The sequence below is a fragment of the Leuciscus leuciscus genome (assembly GCF_965113295.1).
Source record: "Leuciscus leuciscus genome assembly, chromosome: 11".
In the NCBI taxonomy this organism is placed as follows: Eukaryota; Metazoa; Chordata; class Actinopteri; order Cypriniformes; family Leuciscidae; genus Leuciscus; species Leuciscus leuciscus.
Genome location: NC_138735.1, coordinates 11883128 through 11905297, shown reverse-complemented (window position 1 = coordinate 11905297; position 22170 = coordinate 11883128). Strand labels below are relative to the sequence as shown.

General features: G+C 43.7%; 1 protein-coding gene across 1 annotated transcript in view; it reads left to right on the top strand.

The window, feature by feature from the left end:
• Positions 1 to 22170, top strand: part of elovl2 (ELOVL fatty acid elongase 2) — a 104801-nt gene that overhangs the window by 55422 nt on the left and 27209 nt on the right. Inside the window, exons 3-4 of the mRNA XM_082184846.1 lie at positions 21585 to 21772; positions 21894 to 21971. Coding sequence (XP_082040972.1) covers positions 21585 to 21772; positions 21894 to 21971 — 266 coding nt within the window. The remainder of the gene's footprint in view (positions 1 to 21584; positions 21773 to 21893; positions 21972 to 22170) is intronic.

Here is a 22170-nt window from a genome sequence, read left to right as displayed (position 1 = left end):
GCTTTCCCACAGACTTACCATCTACTACATCGTGATGTGCGGCAACATACAATGTAGCAGCAACATACACTTTCAGGGTGGATTTCGCTCCAACCCCTCTTGCAGGAAGGAAAGCACAGCTCTGATCGGGCATCTCCGACGGGCTTCTCGGTGAGAACATCACCACTCAACGAACAGGTTCCACTTCAAGGCATAGGCATGCCTCGTAGACGGCGCTCTCGCCGAGGTGATAGTGTCTAACACCGCTGGGGGTAGTTCACCTAAGTCCTCCACATCCCGTCCAGAGGTCTGGATAAGGGTGCCATAGGGTGCCCAATCTCTGAGAAACAGGTCCTTCCTCAGAGGAATGCACCAGGGAGGGGCTGTCGTGAGGAGAATTAGCTCTGGCAACCAGGTTTGGTTAGGCCAGTAGGGCGAAACTTGCAAAAAGACCTGCTCCTGGTCCTCCCTGACCTTGCACAGTGTCTATGTGAGAAGGCTCACTGGGGGAAATGCATACTTGCGTAGGCCCAGAGGGCAGCTGTGTGCCAGCGGTCAGGGAGTAAAACAACTGGCAATGGGACGTGTCCAGAGCAGCAAACAGGTGCCGCTCGGATTGCTTCATATGAGATTGTTTCAGCACTGGCTTCACGACCGAGTCTCGAGATGGGCATGGCAACGCTGCTCGCGTTGAGGTACATCTGTACATCTGAGGTCGGGCTGTCACAATCCGAGCAGCAAACAGGTTACCTTGTGCGGCCCGAAAGCGTCTCCAAATCAGCTGGATTGTCTGGAGTGGAGTTGCCATACTCCCGGGAGTGTGGGCTGTCGTGAGAGCTCGTCGGCTGCACGATTGAGCTCACCCGGAATGTGAACGGCGCCAAGCGACATCAGATGTACAGATGTACCTCAACGTGAGCCGCGTTGCCATGCCTATCTCGGGACTCATCCGTGAAGCCAGTGCTTTAGCGGTCTCATATGAAGCAATCCGAGTGGCGTGACTGCGGCTGCGGATGCCATTTGCCCCAGGAGCCTCTTAAATAGTTTCAATGGAACCGCTCTCCTGCCCTTGAATGAATTCAGACAGTTCAGCACAAACTTTGCACGCTCGTTGTTGAAATGCCAGGTTGACCGGGTCCAACTCCATACCAAGAATGTAGCCAATCACAGACATATGTGTTAATTTCTTGAACGCAATGGCCAATGAAATCCACTCACCGCTCAAAACGTCTCCGGTTACCATAGTAACCTCTGTTCCCTGATAGGCGGGAACGAGACATTACGTCAGCTGTGACGTATATGGGAACTCCTTTCTCCACTTTTGCTGAAATCTTATGGGCTAACGCCAGCTGGGGACAGCTGGCCAATTGTCGCGAAGCATGCAAATACCGACAGGTTAGCGGGCAGTATAAAATGCATGGGCGCAACAATTGCGTCAGAATCACGACTGAACACTAGCTCAGCTGATCAAACAGCGATCACGGTGGCTAACGTAATGTCTCTTTCCCGCCTCTCAGGGAACCGAGGTTACGATAGTAACCGGAGACGTTCCCTTTCGAGGCGGTAATTCAACATTACATCAGCTGTGACGTATATGGGAACTGTATTAAATCCCGCCATGAGAGCAGTGAAGATAAGCCCTGATAACGGGGTCAAGCTACACCCACAGACAGTTCTTTAGCCAATAGCCGCGCCACTAGGAATACTTGCATCTGATAGGCGGAACTAGACCAATGAGAGTTCTGCTCCAACTTTATCAAAATTTGCATATCCCAACGCAATGAAAGCAAAAAAGCATTGATCAGGGCAGACACAACACAATAAGCACTCAAGCATGAGAGTTAAACACAGTGTCGACGGCGTTTGCGGTGACAGCTGCATCAACCTTAACCCTCTGGGGTCTGATGTGTTTTTGGGGCCCTTGGGATGTTTTGACATGCCCTGACATTTGTGCTTTTTTCAGTTATTTATAAACATGATAATGGCAAAGGTGTAAATTTACTCTATATAGCACAAACAGGACTACCATAATATGTGAGGAACATGTATGTAGATCAGGGAACGGCAACTGGCGGCCCGCGGGCCAAATCTTTTTTTGCAAGGATGTTTGAAATAGTTCGGCAGAAAATAGCCTACTTCATTTTGTCAGTAGGGCAATGTGATTTTCGTTTATGTTGCTTAGAAATTTGAGTGATAGGCTTTGTCCTATTTAATTTGTTATTTATATATATATTTTTTTTTTTCTGTGGCATTTTTTTTCTCTGCTGACAGTACAATGTTAAAATGATCTGAGCACAATCAGATAATCAGAAAACGTACTCGGTTACTAACGTAACCTCGGTACTCTCTAGAAGAGGGAACGAGTACTTGCGTAAGTATCTTACGCTAGGGGAAAACCTCTTTTCCTCGAGATATTGAAGCCAAAAATTATCCTTAATTTTGCAATAATGTAAAACGCATTGCAGCAGCATGCAGACATGGGCGAGACAGCTCGCGCGCCCATTGGCTGCTCTGCGGCAACTGCACCAGCCTATTGATAGAGGCCCCTCATGACGTCAGAACCAATGAGGGTGCTTCGCGCCCATTACGTCATGTCCCGCCGAAAGCGGGTGGGGCTAGGGCTATAAATACGGCCCAGAGAGGCTGGTTTGGTCAGTTTTTTCATCGCTGGAGCGAATCAGAACGTGACGCATGCACGGCAAGATACGCAAGTACTCGTTCCCTCTTCTAGAGAGAACCGAGGTTACGTTAGTAACCGAGTACGTTCTCTTACGAGAGGTTCTCTCGTACTTGCGTAAGTATCTTACGCTAGGGGAACACAGTGTAAAACGCTGTGCGTGCTTGAGACATAACACTAAAGTCCCAAGGGCAGGTGCCCGGGGCTCATACAGTGCATAATCACAAGGGACTCACAGAGAATCCGGGAAGAGGGGCTAGAATAGCATCATTCCTGTAATATAGAGCTCTGATAAGAGCATATTATATCAAGTGTTCCACACAGCCAGGGCGAACTCGGCCTGGACTGATAAATATGGGGGACTTACGCACTGCCCACAGAAGTATACAGACGATCAGTGATCGACGCTCTAGCAGTTTCAGCATCCTGAGCCGATAGCATCGGGCGGGCAATACTGAAAAATTAAACCGAGAGCAACCTAGCTTGTAAAGCGGGAACCTCGAGGTTATAAAACCTTATAAATGTAGACGGGGAGGCCCAGCCTGCCGCCATACAGATATCTTGCAAGGCAATCCCACTGGACCAAGCCCACGACGAGGCCATGCCTCTTGTGGAGTGCGCTTTGACACCTATCGGGCATTGCAGGCCCTTGGATGTGTAAGCTAGCGCTATAGCATCAACTATCCATCTGGATAGACTCTGTTTTGATGCAGCTAGTCCCTTAGAACGTCCGCTGAACAAAACAAAGAGCTGCTCCGTCTGTCTGAAAACAGATGAGCGAGACACATAGGCTCTTAACGCCCTGACCGGGCAAAGGAAGCCTGCGTCCCCTTCCTCTTCAGATACCGGCAGGGCCTACAGGGAGATAACCTGTGCCCTAAACGGTGTATTGAGGGATTTAGGAACATATCCGTGCTTTGGTTTTAGTATGACTCTCGAGTCATTAGGCCCAAACTCCATACACGTCGCGCTCACTGAGTGCGCTTGCAAATCCCCTATGCGCTTCACTGAAGCGAGAGCCAGAAGAAACACTGTTTTGAAAGACAAGAGTTTCAGGTCTATTGACTGTATTGGCTCGAATGGGGCACCTTTCATGGCTTCCAGAACCGTGGAAAGGTCCCAAACGGGAACTGAGGGAGGTCTGGGAGGGTTCAGCCTCTTAGCTCCTCTAAGGAAGCGAATGACCAGATCGTTCCTTCCTAATGACTGGCCAAGCGGTGGTTCAGCGAACGCTGCTATGGCCGCCACATAAACTTTGAGCGTGGATGGGGTTCTGCCCTTATCCAGAAGCTCTTGTAAAAAGGAGAGAACCTCCGGCACCCCACAGCGTGAGGGTGAAGTGCCACTCGCTGTACACCAGCTAGTGAACACAGACCATTTTGAGGAATAGAGCCGCCTCGTAGATGGAGCTCTAGCCTGTGTGATCGTGTTTAACACTCCCGCAGGGAGGTTAACGGGTACCCGTTGATGGCCCACACATGTAGGGACCAAAGCTCCAGGTAAGGATGCCAGATCGAGCCGTTTGCCTGCGAGAGGAGATCCCTCCTCACCGGTATCGGCCACGGGGCGGTACTCGTCAGCTGCATCAGGACTGGAGACCAGACTTGGTTTGTCCAAAAATGGGGCGACGAGTAGCACCGGGAATCCGCTCTCCCTGATTCGCTCTAACACCTGGGGTAGGAGCGTGACAGGGGGAAACACATAGAGCGGGCAGCGGGGCCAGACGTGAGCCAGCGCATCCCTGCTCTTGGAGAAAAATTCCTGACAATGAGCGTTCTCTTGAGACGCAAATAGGTCTATTTTCGCTCTGCCAAATGTCTTCCATAGCAGTTTGACTGTCTGTGGGTGTAAAGACCATTCTCCTGCCGGAAGATAGTTTCTGGACAGTCTGTCTGGTCCCACATTCAGATGGCCGGGCACATGCGCTGCCCTGAGCGAGCGCAGATTGTGCTGAGCCCAGACCAGGAGGCGTTCCGTCAGCCTGTGAAGGATTCTGGATCTGATACCTCCTTGGTGATTTATATAAGCCACCACTGACATGTTGTCCGAACTGACCAAGACGTGGTGTCTTTTTATCTGGGGACAAAAGCGCCTCAGCGCGTTGTCGACTGCCATCATTTCCAGGCAGTTTATATGCAGAAGCTTCTCCCGTTCCGACCACTGGCCGAATAACTGTCTGCCCTCGAGCAGCGCTCCCCATCCCGAGGTTGAGGCGTCCGTAGACACCACCTTCACACTCGAGGAAGTCCCCAGGCTTACTCCTGACCGGTACCAGTCGGTCACTGTCCAAGGTTTCAGAGCTGCGACGCATTTCTGATCGACCTTGAGGCGCGCGAGACCGGAGGTCCAAGCTCTGCGCGGCGCGCGCGCTTTCAACGAATACTGCAGCGGGCGCATGCGAAGCAGACCCAGCTGAAGCACTAATGATGCTGAAGCCATGAGACCCAGCATCCTTTGAAACTTTTTGAGCGAGACTAAAGCGCCGTGGCGAAAAATCTCTGTCATGCGCTAAATACTTAGTCTGCGCTGCGGTGACAGCTGTGCTGTCATAGACAGCGAGTCCAGATCTGTGCCCAGAAAAGATATTTTCTGACTGGGAGACAGCGAACTCTAAAACCCTAAATTCTCGAGGTGATCGAGTAATATGGTCCTGTGTTCTATGAGCTCCGACTGTGATCGAGCTAGAACCAGCCAATCGTCCAAATAATTCAGCACTCGTATGCCTCGGAGCCTGAGGGGTGCGAGCGCTGCATCCATGCACATCGTGAATGCGCGAGGTGCCAGGGATAGGCCAAATGGCAGGACTGTGTACTGATATGCCTGACCCTCGAAGGCGAATCTCAAAAATCGCCTGTGACGTGACGCTATTTGTATTTGAAAATAAGCGTCTTTCAGATCTATCGACATGAACCAGTCCCCTTGGCAAATTTGCGAGAGGATTTTCTTGGTCGTGAGCATTCTGAACCGTCGTTTCAGAAGTGCTTTGTTTAGTCGTCTTAGATCTAGAATGGGTCTGAGACCCCCGTCTTTTTTGGGTACCAGAAAATATCTGCTGTACATGCCCCCTTCGCTCTGAGCTTGTGATAAGGGTTCTATAGCCCCTTTGCTCAGTAACTTCGCTATTTCGGCTCGAAGTAGGTGTGCTACTTCCTTTTTCACCGTAGTATCGATTCGCGCCGCTTTGCGTTGCGGGCGTCGACCGAACTGTAGCGAATAGCCTCTTTCTATAATGTCTAGCACCCACTTCGAAACCCCGGGTAGCCTTGCCCATGCGTTTGCACGAATGGCTAGGGGTTGAATGCGAAGCGCGCTCTGGTCGCTCAGCGACAGAGGGGCTTCAGTGTGCTGCAACATAAGCGTCGCGCTTATGACATTTGAGGCAGGGGGCGCGCTGATAACAGCGGGCAGATTGCCCGCGCTCGACTCCTCTGCGGTGGTCAACCGAGAGGGGGAGGGCTGGGCGAGTCCCGTAAGACCTGTCATGTCTATGTGTGAATGTGGGCGTGGGATAGCGGGCACATTTACAACACTGAGAGCATTGTCCGCCTGAGCAGAGCGAATGCATGTTGGTTTCGTTTTTACAGAAACCTTGAGACATGCAGAACGTAGTGTTTGTGGGCACTGGGCAGTGGGCACATTTACCACATTTAATGCGCAATCGATCTGGTTCGATTTCATGTGCGCGAGCCCTGTGTGACGGGCTGTGTTTCTGTGTAGAAATGAGCACTGGGCAGTGGGCATTTTGTCTACACTCATAACACCATCGGCCGTGGCCGGAACACCAGAAAATACACTCTTATGGGATTTATCTGGGTCGGAGGAGCAGTCTCGGAGAAGGATGCCAGGTGAGTCCGCAGAGTCACCATAGGCAGTAACTAGCTCGCAGTGAGGGCAGTCGCCGTCAGCGAGCGCGAGAGCTGCGCGTCCTCAGGAAAGTGGCATCTTGAAAAAGATGCCCAGCTCTTTTAGTGCAATGAGAGTGTGTGTCGCGGCGGCGAACACACACATACACAAAACACAGTAGCAGAGAAAAGGATATGTACGCCGGAAAGCGTGAGCAGGAACGGCGACTGAAGGCGGCGAGTTGTCGACCGGCAGCTTCAGATGCAGAACTAATCCCGCTGAGTGCTTGAATCAGACGGCGCGGCTTCCTCTCAGGATCCAGCGATGCGTAGGCTCGCTGAAGAGATGAAAAACTGACCAAACCAGCCTCTCTGGGCCGTATTTATAGCCCTAGCCCCACCCGCTTTCGGCGGGACATGACGTAATGGGCGCGAAGCACCCTCATTGGTTCTGACGTCATGAGGGGCCTCTATCGATAGGCTGGTGCAGTTGCCTCAGAGCAGCCAATGGGCGCGCGAGCTGTCTCGCCCATGTCTGCATGCTGCTGCAATGCGTTTTACATTATTGCAAAATTAAGGATAATTTTTGGCTTCAATATCTCGAGGAAAAGAGGTTTTCCCCTAGCGTAAGATACTTACGCAAGTACGAGAGAACCTCTCGCAAGAGAACTCGTCCTTATTTGTTTTTTTCATTTCAGTTCAGGAAATAAATAATGGAAAAACAAGTCGTTTTTCATCTTTTTATTTTTGGTTTTAATTTGAAAAAAAAAGATTGAATGAATGATCCACGGACGGTGACGGACACATCATATTCCACAATTCTAGGCCTATATAAGAGTATTTAATTTGTATCCATAGGCCTACTCCGTGTAGCTGGCCCGCCATCTACTGGCTAAAAAAAATATTGGCACGCGGCCAAAGTTACTTGCCGACCCCTGATGTAGATGTTTGTATTTTTAAGAGAATAATGTTTATGCGTGGTTATTGAAAAAAATGTTAATGAAAGTTGCTGAAATAAGACCACAAAACTCATACTAAATATGCGTCAATAAGACTTTTGACTAATGGATGTTGTCGCTTCGAGTTCTGGCTTCAAAATTATGTGAAAATAGTCTTGCTTTATCGTTCACAATAAAACAATACATTGATTTAAATTGTGTAAAACAGGTTTTGCTTGGAAAGCCAATATGCGAGGGGGGGGGTAAAGGGGGAGTAGTTTACACCTGAGAATACAATGTCCCACCTATTATGCGTAATGACTCTGCATAATGAGCCATTCATTCAGGTGTGACACTGACTGAGCCAAGAATGAATGCAAGGACAAAAGATATATTTAGAAGAAGACTTATATTGACCATTTAAGATTTTGCTTACATCTATCTTGTAAATATGTTTTGCTATTTTATTAAAAAGGTTACAATTACTACAACAATAATTACAATTTCAACAATATTTCAAGTGTACTCTTTCTTTGTAAAAAAATTTATTATAGCCCTACATTTTATCATATGTATTCATTAGTTTGAATATAGCCAACATTGGAACAGCTAACATCTTAGTTGATGACTTTATTTTTGACTTTTTTATGGTTTTTAAAAGAAGTCTCTTCTGCTCACCAAGGCTGCATTTATTTGATAAAAAAACAATAAAACAAAACAGTATTATTGTGAAATATTATGACAATTTAAAATGACTGTTTTCTATTTTAATATATTTTAAAGAGTAATTTATTCCTGTGATCAAAGCTGAATTTTCAGCATCATTACTCCAGTCTTCAGTGTCACATGATCCTTCAGAAATCATTCTGATATGATGATTTGATGCTCAAAAAACATTCATTATTATTATCAATGTTGAAAACAGTTGTGTACAATTTTTTTTCAAAATTCTTTGATGAATAGAAAGTTCAAAAGAACAGCATTTATTTAAAATAGAATATTTTCTAACATTATAAATGTCTTTACTGTAACTTTTGATCAGTTTAACTCATCCTTGATGAATAAAAGTACTGATTTATTTTATTTATTTCCCCCAAAAATAAAATTAAAATTCTTACTGACTCCAAACTTTTGAATGGTAGTGTTTAATGTTACAAAAGCTTTCTATTTCAGATAAATGCTGTTCTTTTGAACTTTCTATTCATCATAGCATCATGAAATAAAATTGTAAAAAACACTGATAATTTTCAACACTGATAATAATCATAAATGTTTCTTGATCCTCAAATCATCATATTAGAATGATGTCTGAAGGATCATGTGACACTGAAGACTGGAGTAATGATGCTGAAAATTCAGCTTTGATCACAGGAATAAATTACATTTTACTATATATTCACATAGAAAACAGCTGATTTAAATTGTAATAATATTTCACAATATGACTGTTTTTGTTTGTATTTTTAATCAAATAAATGCAGCCTTGGTGAGCAGAAGAGACTTCTTTTAAAAACATAAAAAAATCTTACCGATCTAAAACTTTTGACCGTTAGTGTGTATATATATACAGTATATATATATATATATATATATATATATATATATATATATATATATATATATAGAACATATGAGCAGAAATTGCTAAACAAAAGCTTATTTGATGTGGCAGTATATTCTACAGTAAAAACTGTACCCAAATCTAGTCAACAAAATGTTGTCTTTCATATTTTGCCTGACTGTAACGTTGTTTTTATGAAATATTAGGGTATATAAATATTAATTTGCAGTTTAATACGTTGCTTATACAAAGACATTTTATTTCAACATATTTCAGTTGGTTTTTACTCATCTCAGTATAGCAAAACATTTTAGTTGATTAAAGCGGTTTATTCTTTCACACACAGACACGCGATTCATATTATAGAAACGCGATTCATCTTTTTGCGGTTTACATATGCCTACACTAACGTTATTTATTCTACATTAACACTTGAGAAAAGATAACTTAGCCTACCTCACTCCTCAATAGATCCTCACGATCTATTGCTCCTCATATCAGCACTGTTCTGAGGAAACTTTTCTCCAGGATTATTAGGTAGGCTATATTATGCCTCACTCGTGGCGCGCTGTGTTTACAGCTGATGTGGGCGTTTCACAGGTTTGAAATGGTTCTCAGAATTTGCGCTTGAATAGCGCGCGCTCTCCGGGGCGTGGTCACATTACATTTGAATGAGCGCTAATGAGCTCGACTGGAATCGCTCTCTTTTAATACAGATTTCACAAGCTGAGAATATTTGTTTTTTATATAAATTACTTCATTTAAAAGAAGAGAATTCAAGCTTCATGCCTGTGCGTCTGTATGCCTGTTTGACTGAGTATTCGCTGAGTTACAGTTCATTTTCGGACACGTTTCAGAATGGACTTAACTGACAGAGAGAAGGCAGAACTCGCATCATGTTTATTTTTCTTTATTTGGCAAAAAGCACAACACTTTGTTTTTATTGTGAGTATACACAAACATAATACACATTTAACAGAATCGATTAATGTATGAAACTTGTTTGTAATATCAAAGTCAACAGAGCAAAATGAATCTCTTTTGAACTGATAAAAAAAAAAGCGAGCTGGTATCGCCGGCGATACCGCCGACCCCAGGGGGTTAATAGCCATAAACACAGAGTTAGCAGCATAATGGTAACTACTGCATAGCTGGTTATAACAGTTCATAATACATGAGTAAGAACTCAACTCACCTAAAGCACTTATAATAATAATAATAATAATAGATATAGCTGCAAGCAGCAATTATCGGGACCAAGCAGAATAAGACGACAAGACATGGCTGAAAGAGTCAGACCAACTGTAACGATGAGCAATTAAAGACATTTAAAGAGGATTTTAGGCGAAATGGCTGAAAAAATCATTTCAATAAAATTTTTTATTCGATTTAATTGATTATCACTTTCGACCAATAGGTGGCGCAGTTACAAAACTGATGTGATGTGGTCAGAGTAAAGTGACAATGACACATACAAAGTTTGGTGTCAATATGTCAAGGCATTGCAGAGATAAAGCCTGAATAGTCCTTTTTTGCTGCTGCGGTATACAAAAAAGGTTTCGTCTATCGACACGAAATCCATAACTTTTAGTCGGCACAGTGTGGAGATGATACGATTCGATTTTGGTGAAAATCGGACAAACGGTCTAGGAGGAGTTAGAAAAAGTAGGTTTTGAATGAAAATCAAGATGGCGGACAGGAAGATCGGCCAAATAAGGAAAACTTGGTATCTATGTTCTCGGCTTGACCCAAGGAATCTATTAAGACCAGTGGCATTTCAATTCATTCGGTTCACCTGACGTCACTGTAGCTTTGCGCCGCCATCTTTACGACCGACGGTCTCAGTAATGCCTGCAATATGTTGTGCAGTTGGCTGCAACAACAGCCAAAAGAGGAACCCTGAACTGGTATTTTATTCTATACCAAAAGAAAATGATAGAAGAGAGAATCATTTATTTAAAAGACTTGAAGTCTCATGTTGGTTTGTGTTAATTATATTTCCATTATACTCTCAATGCCCAACATTATACAGACAGATAATGTTTTTTCTTCATTTTATTTGTTGGATCTGTTTAAATAAGCACTTTATCATGGTAAGTTAGTAAGATTTGGGGTTGTTTTGAATATACATCTGTCTGTTAGTTAATAACGTTACCTACCTAAATCTAATAAATATTTTTCTGAAGTTCATAAAGATATTGTCTTCGTCACATGCGCTTTAGATGTTATTTTGTGTAAGTAACGTTAGCTCTGCAGACGATGCATAATCTCAGCCTTGAAATGCATATTAAAGGACTAGTTCTTCCAAAAAATGATAATTCTGCCGTCATTTACTCACCTTCGTGTGCAAATCCTTAAGTTTACTTTCCGTGGAAGACAAAGGGACATTTTTGAATATGTAGCCGAATGGAGACTCTTGTCGATGTAATGAAAGTGAATGAGTAACGTTAGCCTACTGGGGGCTGTCACGCAAAAAATAATAATAATAAAAGACAAAAAAAATATCACAAAAGTATAATAAAAGTGATCTAATACGACTCGTCCGTTATATTAATATCGTTATTTATTCATATGATAGCTTTATGTGACGAACAAACTGCAATTTAAGTCGTTATATTATAATCACTGATGAGCTTTACCTCTTGATAGCTTTTAATCGCAGCCGAATCGTGAGTGAATCATTCAAAAAGATTCGACTCGAAAGATTCTTTCATTTCGATATTTGTGTGTATTAAACCTTCTCTATAATTGAACATCTGTTCTTTCGGACAGATATGGCAGTCTTTTATGATATTTGGCTGATGTCTCTGGCTGTGCTAAATCTGGTGTCTCTCTGGACTCTGCCAGTGCTGCTGTTCGGATTAGATAGATTAATTCATGCCAGCCGAACAGCTGCAGATTCATAGATTCATTCATGACATCGCCTTGACTCTCATGAACGCGCACCATGAACCTATGACTTAAGTATTTCTATATCATGAAAGGCCAATTGGGGCAAGCCTGGGGCAGATAATAATGGACTAAAGAAAACTGGGGGAACAAATAAGGATTGGAGCCTAACATTGAAATTTTCTCCAGGTATCTCTGTCTCTCTCTTTCATTCAAATGGGCAGTTTGGGCGGCCATACCGGGCGAGTCGGTCGTAAATATGGCGCCGTTCTATTTGTAGTGACGTAGGTGGCATCTATGAATAACCAGATTTATTCAAAAGTTATTAGCCTTTTTGGAAATTGTTATAACTTTTGACCACTAGGTGGCGCAGGTTCAAAACTTCTCACGCTCCTTCAGGGCATCATGCTGATGACCCATACCAAGTTTCATAACAATCCGTTTATGCGTTCTTGTAATACAGCATTTTAGCACAAAATTCAAAATGGCCGACAGCCAAAATGGCCGATATGGTAAAATTGGATATCAATCGACTCGACATGTTGCCCTGAATCTAACGAGACCAATTGTATGATTGTTGGACAAACTGTTCAGAAGTTATAAGCAAAAATATCAATTTTTCATATCTCCAGACCAGTAGGTGGCGCTGCGCCGAAACGCAGCATGTAGCCTCAGGTCATGCTTGTGATGACATGTACCAAGTTTGGTCTGAATCTGATAAAGCGTTGCGGAGATACAGCCTTACGTTTGTTTTCGCAAGCGCTACGTAAAATTTGTTCGTGGGTTTATCGAAAACGGTTTGACGAATCAAGTTTTTGTCTGGAGATGATCTGGTTAAAGTAGGTTTTTCGGAAAAGTCTAAATGGCGGAAAATGACGTCATAGGGTGCAATCGAATCGTCTTGAGCTAGGGAATCAGAGGAAAAAAGTCAAATTTTGTTGATAGGCCTTACGGTTCAAAAGTTATTTGCATAAACATGAGTGCAAATTTGGACAGGTGGTGGCGCTAGAGGGATTGGTTTTAAGACACCAAATTTGCTATGGTGACAGATTGGACTGTCATTTATCAGTGTGCCAAATTTCATAACTTTCCCGCAAGCGGTTCTATGGGCTGCCATAGACTCCCAGAGCGGAAGAAAAAGAAAAAAAAATAGGAACGGGAACAGATACAATAGGTTCCTCCGCACCTTCGGTGCTTGGCCCCTAATAATTTGTTACATTTACATAGCGCTTTTCTGGGTCCTCAAAGCGCTTCACATATGGAAGGGGGGAATCTCCTCAACCACCACCAATGTGCAGCATCCACTTGGATGATGCGACGGCAGCCATATTGCGCCAGAACGCCCACCACACACCAGCTTATTGGTGGAGAGGAGACAGTGATGAAGCCAATCAGTATATAGGGATGATTAGGAGCCCATGATGGACAGGGGCCAATGGGCAAATTTGGCCAGGATGCCGGGGTTACACCCCTACTCTTTTATCCGAAGGACATCCTGGGATTTTTAAGGACCACAGAAAGTCAGGACCTCAGTTTAATGTCTCATCTGAAGGACGGTGCTCTTTGAAGTATTGTGTCCCCGTCACTACACTGGGGCGTTAGGACCCACACAGACCACAGGGTAAGCACCCCCTGCTGGCCTCACTAACACCTCCTCCAGCAGCAACCTGATTTTTCTCAGGAGGTCTTCCATCCAGGTACTAACCAGGCTCAGCCCTGCTTAGCTTCAGTGGGCAACCAGTCTTGGGCTACAGGGTGATGGGCTACAGGGTGATATGCTACTTGTGACGCTACAAACAGTACATCCAGCTTGTAAAACCTTGCGAATGTGTTCTGAGAAGACCAGCCAGCAGCAAGACATAAATCCTGGATAGACATACCTCTAGACCAGGCCCACGGGGAGGCAATCGCCCTCGTCGAATGAGCTCTGATGTTAAGGGGACAATCTTTCCCCTGGCATTTGTAAGCAAATGCAATAGCGTCCACAATCCAGTGAGAAAGTCTCTGTTTTGAAACAGCACGTCCCTTAGTACATCGGCCAAAGCACACAAACAGCTGGTCCGACTTACGAAAGGCGGCCGAGCGATCCACTACATCCGCAAAGCCCTGACAGGGCAAACAGCACTCTGAGCGTTAGCATCACGCAAGGCTGACGGCTCAGCAGATAAGGTGGGCAGGGAAAACACCTGTGCTTTGAACAGTGTATTAAGTGACTTCGGAACGTAGCCTGGTCTCGGCCGGAGAGTGACGTTGCAGTCACCAGGTCCGAAACAGATGCAATCGTCGTCCACAGAGAACGCGTGTAAGTCTCCAATGCGCTTCGCCGAGGTGAGAGCAAGAAGTAAGGCAGTCTTCAGAGAGAGCTCCTTAACCCATTTGTGCTTATTTCTGTTACTTGTGACATTTTCATGGCTAAAGTCTGATTACACTGCATTCAGCACAAACTATATATATATACACTCACCTAAAGGATTATTAGGAACACCTGTTCAATTTCTCATTAATGCAATTATTTAATCAACCAATCACATGGCAGTTGCTTCAATGCATTTAGGGGTGTGGTCCTGGTCAAGACAATCTCCTGAACTCCAAACTGAATGTCAGAATGGGAAAGAAAGGTGATTTAAGCAATTTTGAGCGTGGCATGGTTGTTGGTGCCAGACGGGCCGGTCTGAGTATTTCACAATCTGCTCAGTTACTGGGATTTTCACGCACAACCATTTCTAGGGTTTACAAAGAATGGTGTGAAAAGGGAAAAACATCCAGTATGCGGCAGTCCTGTGGGCGAAAATGCCTTGTTGATGCTAGAGGTCAGAGGAGAATGGGCCGACTGATTCAAGCTGATAGAAGAGCAACTTTGACTGAAATAACCACTCGTTACAACCGAGGTATGCAGCAAAGCATTTGTGAAGCCACAACACGCACAACCTTGAGGCGGATGGGCTACAACAGCAGAAGACCCCACCGGGTACCACTCATCTCCACTACAAATAGGAAAAAGAGGCTACAATTTGCACGAGCTCACCAAAATTGGACAGTTGAAGACTGGAAAAATGTTGCCTGGTCTGATGAGTCTCGATTTCTGTTGAGACATTCAGATGGTAGAGTCAGAATTTGGCGTAAACAGAATGAGAACATGGATCCATCATGCCTTGTTACCACTGTGCAGGCTGGTGGTGGTGGTGTAATGGTGTGGGGGATGTTTTCTTGGCACACTTTAGGCCCCTTAGTGCCAATTGGGTATCGTTTAAATGCCACGGCCTACCTGAGCATTGTTTCTGACCATGTCCATCCCTTTATGACCACCATGTACCCATCCTCTGATGGCTACTTCCAGCAGGATAATGCACCATGTCACAAAGCTTGAATCATTTCAAATTGGTTTCTTGAACATGACAATGAGTTCACTGTACTAAAATGGCCCCCACAGTCACCAGATCTCAACCCAATAGAGCATCTTTGGGATGTGGTGGAACGGGAGCTTCGTGCCCTGGATGTGCATCCCACAAATCTCCATCAACTGCAAGATGCTATCCTATCAATATGGGCCAACATTTCTAAAGAATGCTTTCAGCACCTTGTTGAATCAATGCCACGCAGAATTAAGGCAGTTCTGAAGGCGAAAGGGGGTCAAACACAGTATTAGTATGGTGTTCCTAATAATCCTTTAGGTGAATGTGTATATATATATATACACACACATAGACATATATATAAATATAATGAACACCAGGTTTGTTGTGCCTTGTAGGTATATTCGTGTAGGGCTGGATAAAATAATAATAACAATAGCCTATAGCAGGCGGCCTATAAATCGGAACACTTCAGTAACACTGCACTAGAGAAAAATATATGGATTATCATATGTTACTTCAAATGTTTCCATTCGTTATGACGTTATGAAATGAGATTGGAGTAAAAACATGAAGCCTAATGTTTGCCGCGTTTTGCTTTTCAAACGCACAGCGCGAGTGACTCAAACTCACAGCGCGTGCAGAGAACATTTACTGAAGCGATCGAGCCGCTCCTCATATGAAACATTATTGTTACCACATTATACATATCTACGTTTGAGCAGATATCCACAAACACAGTATTTAACAGTAAACATGGGTCTAAACATTATAATATTCACCAGAGTAAACACTCATACTAGCCTACTTTTATATCATGCTGTGTTTTATTATCGAACATAAAAACATCCTTGTGTCGTACATATATATAAATTTAGCATTAGGCTTCATGTTTTTACTCCAATCTCATTTCATAATGTACATTTTTGTCTGGCACCAGTTTGACTAGTTAATACAATGTAAAGTTTATATAACAATAACATGCTTACTGTTATGAGTGGACATATGTCTTACCTTAAAAATCGTTCTCATCTTCAAATCACGTTCTTCTAATTCTTCTGAGGTAAATCCAAGGTAAACAGGACAGCACAGCACAAACACAATGCGTCTTCCAAACTCAATGAAAAGCAGAGTAGGCTACTGAAGTCTCTGATTCTTTGTTTTGAGGTGATGAGGGCATTTACAGGTCTGTGTTCCTTCACATGGACGATTTGCATGTCAATTGCTCTTGCATGCGTGGGTGTGGTCACATTAGAGCTAATGAGCACGGCCTGAAGAAACTGTACATGTCATTGCTTTCATACATATGACTTAAACAGAGAATATTTGTTTTTGATTTAATTTACATAATTTAAAAAGAGAGACTTCAAGCTTTGTAAAGACATATGTCTCACGTCAGTGTGGCAAGCATTCGCTGAGTTACAGATCATTTTCTGTCGCGTTTCAGAATGAACTTCACATTGAGAGAGACGGCAGAACGCGCATCATGATTATTTTCTTTATTTTACGAAAAATACAACATTTTGTTTTAATTATGAGTATCATAATAAACAAATAAACAAATACATATGGGGCCCTATCTTACACCCGGCGCAATGCAGCACCAAGCGCCACGCAAATGTTTTTTGCTAGTTTCAGTCCGACTCAGTTATCATTTTCACGTCCTGCGCCACGTTGTTTAAATAACAAATGCATTTGCGCCCATTTGTGCGCCCATAGGCGTGCTGGTCTGAAAACGAGGTGTGTTCTGGCGCATTGTTGGCGCGTTGCTATTTTGAGGCAACAGAAATAGAATATTTTTTTCATTTAATGAGTGCGTTAGTAATGTGCGCCTATAGGCGGGTCCACAACGCGCGCACACTCTGCTTATTAAACACAGGGACGCACAGCAGCACATAAACATGCCAAATATTTAAAATAAAAGGATTACAATGTAAAAGATTATTATTGTGTACATAAAGATATGGTGAAATCCGGCTTGTCCCGTAGATGGTCTGCTTGCGCACTTTTACCTCGTGCTCGAGCAGTTCCGTTTGCGCTCTGGAGACGGCTTCGGTCTTTCCAAAATCAAATTCCGTCATGTAAATAGCGAATCTGCCATGGCACGAGCGCAACTGGCATTTAAAGAAAATGGGAGATGAGATTGGTTTAACTCGTAAATCACAAAACACACCCATTACACATTAAGAGAATAGGGACAACCCTTTTACACCATGCACCTGGCCCGCCAACCATTTTTCCCCTTCGTTAAACTAGCAAAAGTGGATTCGGACACACCCTAAGTGAACTTGCGCTTTAGACCACGTGCTTAGATTGTTAAAACAGGGCCCTTAACAGTTTTGAATGATGTATAACACTTATGTAAGATCAAAATCAACAGAGCATTTTGAGTCTCTTTTGCACTGACCCCAGGGGGTTAACCGCAATCAAAGCTAGGGGCTCGAATGGTGGTAGAGATAGAGCCCTCAAAACTCAAGCTAGATCCCACGGCGGCATGGAGGGTGGCCGTGAAGGACACTATCTCCTCGCTCCCCTGAGAAATCTGATCACCAGAGCGTGCTTACCGATCGATTGCCTGTCAACCGGGGAACGAAAAGCAGCAGCAGCGGCCACATACACCTTCAGCGTGGATGGCAAACTCCCGCTATCAATTCTGTGCTGTAGAAAGCGCAAAACATCCGACACGGAACAGATCCCCGGGTCAATATCGATGTCCTGGCACCATTTTGTAAAAACTCCCCATTTCAGAGCGTAGAGGCGCCTGGTAGAAGGCGCGCGCGCCTCCGCGAGTGTGCTCAGCACTCGTGAATGCAGAGTGTCCTGCTCATTTAAGGTCCCCGCAGCGGCCACACATGAAGGTTCCACAGCTCTGGGTTGGGATGCCATAACATTCCGTTCGCCTGAGACAGCAGGTCCTTCCTGAGGGGGATTTGCCATAGGGAAGCCACCATAAACTCTCTCAGGTCCGCGAACAAGGGCTGATTCGGCCAGTTCGGGGCCACGAGGATCACTGACGCTCTCTCCTCCCTGATTTTGCACAACACCATAGGCAGAATCTTCACCGGAGGGAACGCGTAAAGCCTGGCTTCCAGCCAACGCGATGTCAGAGCATCTCCCGTCAGCGGGGAGTGAGATAGCAAGAAGAGCATCTAACAGTGCGTGTTCTCGCTTGTGGCAAACAGATCCACTTCTGCCCTCCCGAATCGATCCCAAATCATTTGGGCCGATCCGGGGTAAAGCCTCCACTCTCCTTGAGGAATCCCGTTCCTCGAAAGCATGTCCGCTCCACGGTTCAGGAGACCGGGGATGTGCGCCGCTCTTATGGAGAGAAAGAGTCGGTCCGCCCACAACAGGAGACTCGCTGCCTGTTTGAACAGAGCTCTGGAGCGTACGCCGCCCTGGCAATTTATGTACGAGACCACAGACGTGTTGTCATTTCGAATCAGTACATGTTGCTGCTCCAATTTTGATCGAAAGGCTTCCAGGGCTAAGGACACCGCCTTTAATTCCAAACGGTTTATGTGCCACTCTCTCTGTGACTCCGACCACAGGCCTGAGGCAGGCATGCCCAAGCACACTGCTCCCCAGCCTATCTGGCATGTAGCAGCCATCGGATGCAGAGAAGAAAAAGAGGATTAGTCCTCTATGTGCAACTTCCACGATGACTTCTTAGCGTAAAGAAAGAAATTCTGACGCAATTGTCGCGTCCATGCATTTTATACTGCCCGTAAACCTGTCAGTATTTGCATGTTTCGCGACAATTGGCCAGCTGTCCCCAAGTGGAGAAGGGAGGAGTTCTCATATACATCACAGCTGACGTAATGTTGAGTTACCGCCTCGAAAGGGAACTGAGTTTTTGTGATCTGAATCAGGTGTGTTAAATGAGGGAGACATACAAACTGTGCAGAGCTGTGGGTCCCCAGGACCAGGATTGAGAACCACTGCAGTAGAGGATGGATACCCGACCCGAGCCCGACAGGCCGGGCCGGGTTCGGACAGATATTTACAAATTATGTCCAGGTTCGGGTCGGGCTCGGTCACATCAGCGCGATAAGGCATTGAACATTTTAAATTTAAAACAGCTTATTATGTAGGTAGCCAATGTGCCTGATGCTTTCCCTTGATGCAAACGTTTGTTTTTGTGATTAAAATACATGTAAAATATTACCATAAGATCTGTCTTCCTGTGTGCGGAAATTTGTTTATGTAGCCGTGACAACGAAACACGTGCATGCGCGCCTGCGTTAAGTGCGCTTGTTGCTCTGTGCGCGCTGATGCACTCATCCTGCTGACATTTCCGAATGCCTTCCTACAGTTGCTTAATAAAAGCGGGGTTTCCACACAAACAAACGTACATGTGTTATTAGTATGAGAAAAAAAATGGGATTTTAACTGTCGGTCTCGGGTCGGGCTCGGACATAAATATCATTATGCCTGTCGGGCTCGGGTCGGGTTCGGTTACTGCTCTGTCGGACGCGGGCCGGGCTCGGACAAAAAAATTCGGCCCAATCCGCACTCTATTGTGCAGTCAGCTTCATAGATAATAACAGAGCTTTGTGAGATTGCGATGAACTGAGATATCAGCTTTTTAGGAATTATTAAGAGGAGTGCACTTTGCGCTATTTCTGTCATGCCAAACCATGCACGTAGTAGCCTATGCTTGCTTTTATGTTAAGTTAACAGTGGTTTGTGAATGTTTATGCTTTAATAACAAATAATTTATCTTTTATTTACCTTACTTGTGAGCATCACCAAGCCACAGCAGTTGCCTGTGGTTGGCCTGGCCTTGCGTCTCTCAGAAACAACAGGCCAATCAGAAGAGAGGCTCATGAATATTAAGTAGACAGGCCAAAATCGACCTGTTCTTGGCAGAGCTCCTGAGAAAGGAGCTGTAAAAATATACTGAGATGGTTTTTGGTACTTATACCGCAAATATATATTCGTAAGGACATCACAACCTAAAATGAAACTTCAGAAATGTGTACAATATGGGACCTTTAATATTAAATAAGCAAAGCAAAAGAGAGGAAGGTGGTAACGTTGAATTAGACTTTAAAACCATAAAGAGCTGTGTGTCATTAGCATAAGAGGGGATGCATTCTACTAGTGACTCTGAGACTCCGTGATTTGAAATTTTTCCCGATAAATACAATCTAAACCAATCAAGAGTAATACCAGTGATTCACTGGAAATCAACTTCTACAATAAAATACTATGTGAAATGGTGTCAAAAGCTGCACGATAAGATACCATTCACACATCAGTACCAAAATACCGGTAAATGTTAATCATCAAAAATGACCTTTAAACGCTGAGCCATTTTCTTCATCCACCTGAATGATGAGAAGCGCTTTAGTTTCACTATCTGTCCAGTTTTACTATTTTATTATTTACTATTTTATAACTTTTTACTTCTTAGCGGCAGGCGAAAGGGGATAATCACACAGGAGTAGGTTTGCTCTTAAAAACATGAGATGCATAATAGTTACTGCAAATCTACTCTAAAGGGGTTACTTCTTCGGTGGCCTCAAAGATTACTTAAAATTATTTAAAATAAGACAAAACCATCTTTAAAATAAGCTAAAACATCTAAATCAAGATATTTCTTAATTTAATGTATCCCCTCAACCACTATTTGTATCCTTTTAAAGGTTATCTTTCTTTGTGGTCTGTCTGTACAAATTTGCATTTGTGGAGCGATCTGAATCTGTGTTTTGTCTTATTTGCAACTGAACTGAAGTCAAAAAGGTTAAGAACCACTGCTGTTTTTAAGTAAATGGCACACGAAATAAAGAGGAATATAAAAAAAATTTTTTTTTTTGATTTTGCTACATTAGAGAAGGCAGTATTAACGGTATTAATATTGCTAATTTATACACTGCCATAGTACAATGGACAAATAAAGAGTCACTCATGCCAGTATGACTCAAGTAGGCTACTGGAATGTGATCATCTAAAAAACAACAATTAAAAATAATTTATTTTCTATGGGGTGTGAAGTTATGATTTAAAAATGATAATTGTACAGATTATTTGAATGAAATGTATGTCTCCAGATGCTAGTAATTATATATATATTTGAAAAAATCTCAAAATTACCTAGATTTTATAGTTTTATTCTGTATTTGGTCCACCCTCTGCCAAATTACATCACGGACCTTCAATTCAACGTTTTTTTTTCACCTCAAGCTTACTTTTGATTTAAAAATGTTAATGTTAAGCCAAAGTTGTTACAAGAATTTGAAGTATGTTCTCTAATATATATTTTAAAAAGATGTTTGACATTTACCTTACCCAGTCATCCAGTTGCAGTATACAGTATGTGACGTGTGTGTTTGATGTCAGATACTCGCGTGAGAGGATGGCTCCTGCTGGATTCCTACACACCAACGTTCTTACTCACCATTACCTACCTCCTAACAATCTACCTGGGAACAAAATACATGAAAAACAGACCAGCATACTCATTGAAAAATGTTTTACTGCTGTACAACTTCTCTATTACTGTGTTGTCATTCTACATGCTGGTTGAGGTAAGTGAGTGTACAGTGTCAGTATGTTTTCATGTACAGCAGCAATACAGTTGCCCATCTGCTGGTGTCCAGTGTCCTTTAAGCTTTTCTTACCTAACACTGTGTTTCATGTGTTTGGTAGCTGATATCAGCAGTCTGGTCTGCAGGTTACCGTCTTCAGTGTCAGGGATTGCATGAAGCTGGTGAAGCAGATATCAGGGTGAGTAAGAAAAACAGCACTATATATATATATATAAATATGTACAGATGTGCTTGAATACTATTTAAGGCATACCTCAAACAACATTAAAAGGGACCTATTATGCCCCTTTTTAAAAGATGTAATATAAGTTTCAGGTGTCCCTAGAATATGTCTGTGAAGTTTCAGCTCAAAATACTCCACAGATCATTTATTATAC